The following is a 3,554-nucleotide window of genomic DNA, read 5'->3' as shown; positions in this document are numbered from 1 at the left end:
GCGCCTCCCAGATCCACCCTGACGCTCAGAAACACCTCCTGAATAAATCATCCCTGTAGAAAAATATATACACGTGCCTTCCTCTTCTCATTAAAAACCCTAAGGTTGAACTCAAATGCTATCGAAACCCACAGCTCTGCTCACGCTTGGCTCTGCTTTTGCACCCAGACTTGTGCTACACACACCCCTCGCGATGGGCTCGATCTTTCTGTATGTGCCCAAACCACCTCCCTCCCCAAAAAAATGTCAAGGTGCACCACGCCAGGAACCCCAAAACGGGCAGAGAAAAACCCTTATGGAGAAAAAACCCTAACGAGCTCTATATATATGTATTTAGAAAAAAAAAAAAAAAAAAAAAAAAACAAAACAAAAAAAAAAAAACAAACAAAAAAAAAAAGAAAGCTCCTCCCGGTGCTGTCCCCCCCCCTCCTGCTGCCTGGGGCTCTGCAGGCAGCAGGCGCAGGCAGGGGCTGCCTGCGGGCAGGGGTAGGGGGCTGGATGGGACATCCCCATGTGCTCCATTGTTTGGCACAGCCAAGACTCGGTTGTAGGCTTGGCACAGGAGAGTGGATCACGGTTGGATTCAGTACCGTGGTCCCAGCTGAGAAACAGTCCGGCTACAGGATGGGGGGGTGGGGGCCACCGTGGGCAGGAATGATCGGCACCACGGTGCAGCCGGAACCCCGAACAGCAGCAAGTACGAAAGAAGGGAAGAGAAAAACTAACAGCGGGGAATGCCAGATCCTGTGGAGTCCTATTTACACTGCGCCGGACCCCAACAAGTCCAGCCTCTCGTGGGAAAAGTGGCCTGAAAAGCAGGTGACATAAAAAAAACCCACGACGTGATGCACCTCCCCGGGGCAAAGGGCCCACGCCGCTCGCGTGTGTGAGGTGGAAAAGCTGGACCTCTGAGGAAAAAATAAAAAGTCTATCAGCTGGGAGAGCTGTGATGGGCAGGAGCCTCCCCGCTGTTGGTGCAGAACACAGGTCAAGAGGGATGGATGGGGAGAGGGATGGCTGGGGAGAATAGCTGGGGAGAAGGATGGATGGGGAAAGGGATGAATGAGGAGAGGGGTGGATGGGGAGAGGGATGGATGGGGAGAGGAGTGGAAGGGGAGAGGGATGGATGGGGAGAGGGGTGGATGGGGTGGGTTTTTGGAGGAAGGAAAGCAGTGTGAGGGTTTTTTTTTTTTGCATTTGAAAGTGCTGTGGCACCTCTGCTCCATGTGGGCCAGGTGCTGTGGCACATGCTTTTGGAGTATTGCTGCTTGGAGGAGAATCCCCGGGCTCTAGGAGCAGGGGAGGTGCTGCTTGAGGATCTGTCTCGTCTGGGGAGCTATTCTGTCTGGGAAGCGGATTTTGAACTCCACGATCAAGTCTCCTCGCTGGCTGGGGGCCTTGGGGAAGGGCAGCCCCTCCCCACGCAGTCTCTTCACTGTCCCTGGCTTGATGATGTCGTTGCAGGGCAGTGGGATCACCCGCCCATCGATGGTGGGAATGTTCACGGTGCAGCCGCACAAGGCCTGTGGGAAGAAGAGGGGACATGCCATCAGATGGGGCTGACACCCCAAAGCATCCCTGTCCCCCCACTGGCTGCTCCCCGGGTTAAACCAACTGGCCCTGCTCGAGGGATGCCCAAGAGCATCCGTTGATGCTCACCAGCACAAAGGCAGGTCTCTACTGGTGCCAGCCCAGTCTAACCACCATCAGCTGGGCTGCAGGAGCTGTGCAGGAGAAAGGTGACCCAGGTGAGGGATAAGCCAGGAGAGGATGCCCCATCCTCATGGGGGGAAGGAGAACCTTCCCCACCTTCCGGGCTCCCCAGGAGCCACCACCAGCAAATGCCCGGCCACTGGCAGCAACAGGACAGGCTAAATTTAGCCCCTTCCCCAGCCTTGCTGCTCAGCCTCGGGGAGCCGAAAATCCAGCTGAGATCATCGGATGCCTCCACGGTTCATCAGCTGCCGCCCTCCGGAGCCCAGCAGCTCTGCCTGGCGCTGGGGGTTATCTATAGCACAGCCCCTGTCCCGTCCCCACCACCAACAGCCCCTAAAAGTTACACCGGTGTGGGATGGTGGTGTGGCCACCACACAGCACTGAGCTTTCCTGGAAGCCAGAGTCCTGGAGGGGCTGGTCCCCATTACAGGTCTCGAGCCATTTCATGGGTGTCACCCCATCGTACCCCAGAGCCCATCAGCAGCCGGGGTGGTGGGTGCCGTGGCACCGCAAGCCGGCCTGCGTTAATGAGCCATGTGACGCGGGAATGCAGCAAGAAAATCCTTGTGTCCTTAAATAACTCAGACAGCTTTGGCGTACACGTGGGCAGCATCGTCTCCAGGCTTTCAGCAAGGGCTGAGGGAGAAGATTGCAGAGCGATGCTTCTGGAAGAGAGGGGGGGTTTGCCGGGGGTACAGCCTCAAGCTTCGTGGCGGGGGCTAGCACAGGCTTGCCTCTCTGAGCTGGGTCTTGGGGGCCCCAGCCCCCCGTCCCCCCCAAACACCCTGTAAATGGAGGGCAGTAGGATGCGATTTGCTGTTTCTGGGGTTGATGGGGGGATGTTCTGCACCTTCCTGCCCAGGAAAAGCCTCTGGTGGCAAAGTAGCAACAGGCACCAGGAGAAACATCTCTTCTTCTCGTGCTGGTTGTTGGGTCCAGAAGCTGATGGCTGCAGCTTCTGTGGCTGGACCAGGGCTTTGCATCATGGTGATCATGGTGGGACTCGTGCTGGAACCAGCTGGTGGGTTCCAGAGAGCAGAGAATAGGAGAGCTGGGGCCATCTCCTTGCACAGCTCATCTGCAGAGGGTCTCCTCCAGGGATGAGACATTCAAAACCCGCCTGGACGCCTTTCTATGTGATCTCATTTAGGCTCCTGCTTTGGCAGGGGGGTTGGACTAGATGGTCTTTCAAGGTCCCTTCCAACCCCTAACATTCTGTGATGAGCCTTTCTGGCTGCAGGAGGATACCCATCACCAGCTCCATGTAAGCAGTGGGTGCTTGGCTGGAGCTCCAGCAGGTTGGGGGGAAGTGAAGAATGATCTCCCCCCACCAATGCATTTCTGCCCTGTGCTTTCCCAAGGATGCCAAAGCCCTCCTGCTCACTGGTGCCCACCACCATGCGTGGTGGAGGGTTGTATGGGTCCATGTGCCTGGGGAAAGGACATCTGCAGCCACAGAATGGGAAGGAGAACAGGAATTCCTTATAGGAGCATGTGGACAGGGCAGGCAGAGGGAGGTGAGCGGGAGCGGGTGGTGACAGGGAAGGCAGACGGGATCTTAATGTTTCCTTCCTAGAGCCAAGATGCAAGAATCCGAGGCAATCGCTCCCCCGCCGTATGTCCTTGTTTTTTTCATCCTTCTTGCCCAACTTTGCTGGCATTTGGGAAAACGGTTGCTGAAGTAACACCAGTAACCACGGGAGCTGCCCCGCATCCTAGAAAGAGGTTTATCCCTGGGGATGAAATCACTGTGGGTTTGATAGCTGAGCGCTGTGCTGCGAGAGCAGAGCTTTAACTAGGTCAGCATTGGGTCCTCCTCCGCTCGCAGCGAAGCCGCG

The 3,554-nt window shown here is 56.6% G+C and overlaps 1 protein-coding gene across 2 annotated transcripts in view; it reads right to left on the bottom strand.

Annotated features, from left to right (window-relative positions):
• Nucleotides 1-1,181: 1,181 nt before the first annotated feature.
• DNAJB5 (DnaJ heat shock protein family (Hsp40) member B5) overlaps nucleotides 1,182-3,554 on the bottom strand; it is an 8,138-nt gene continuing 5,765 nt past the window's right edge. For both annotated transcript variants that reach the window (XM_010162804.1, XM_029083699.1), the window contains one exon: nucleotides 1,182-1,523. In XM_010162804.1, coding sequence (XP_010161106.1) covers nucleotides 1,290-1,523 — 234 coding nt within the window. In that variant the 3' untranslated portion in view covers nucleotides 1,182-1,289. The remainder of the gene's footprint in view (nucleotides 1,524-3,554) is intronic.

This window comes from Antrostomus carolinensis, unplaced genomic scaffold (assembly GCF_000700745.2).
Source record: "Antrostomus carolinensis isolate BGI_N321 unplaced genomic scaffold, ASM70074v2 scaffold30182, whole genome shotgun sequence".
In the NCBI taxonomy this organism is placed as follows: Eukaryota; Metazoa; Chordata; class Aves; order Caprimulgiformes; family Caprimulgidae; genus Antrostomus; species Antrostomus carolinensis.
This window is presented reverse-complemented; position numbering and strand designations above follow the sequence as displayed.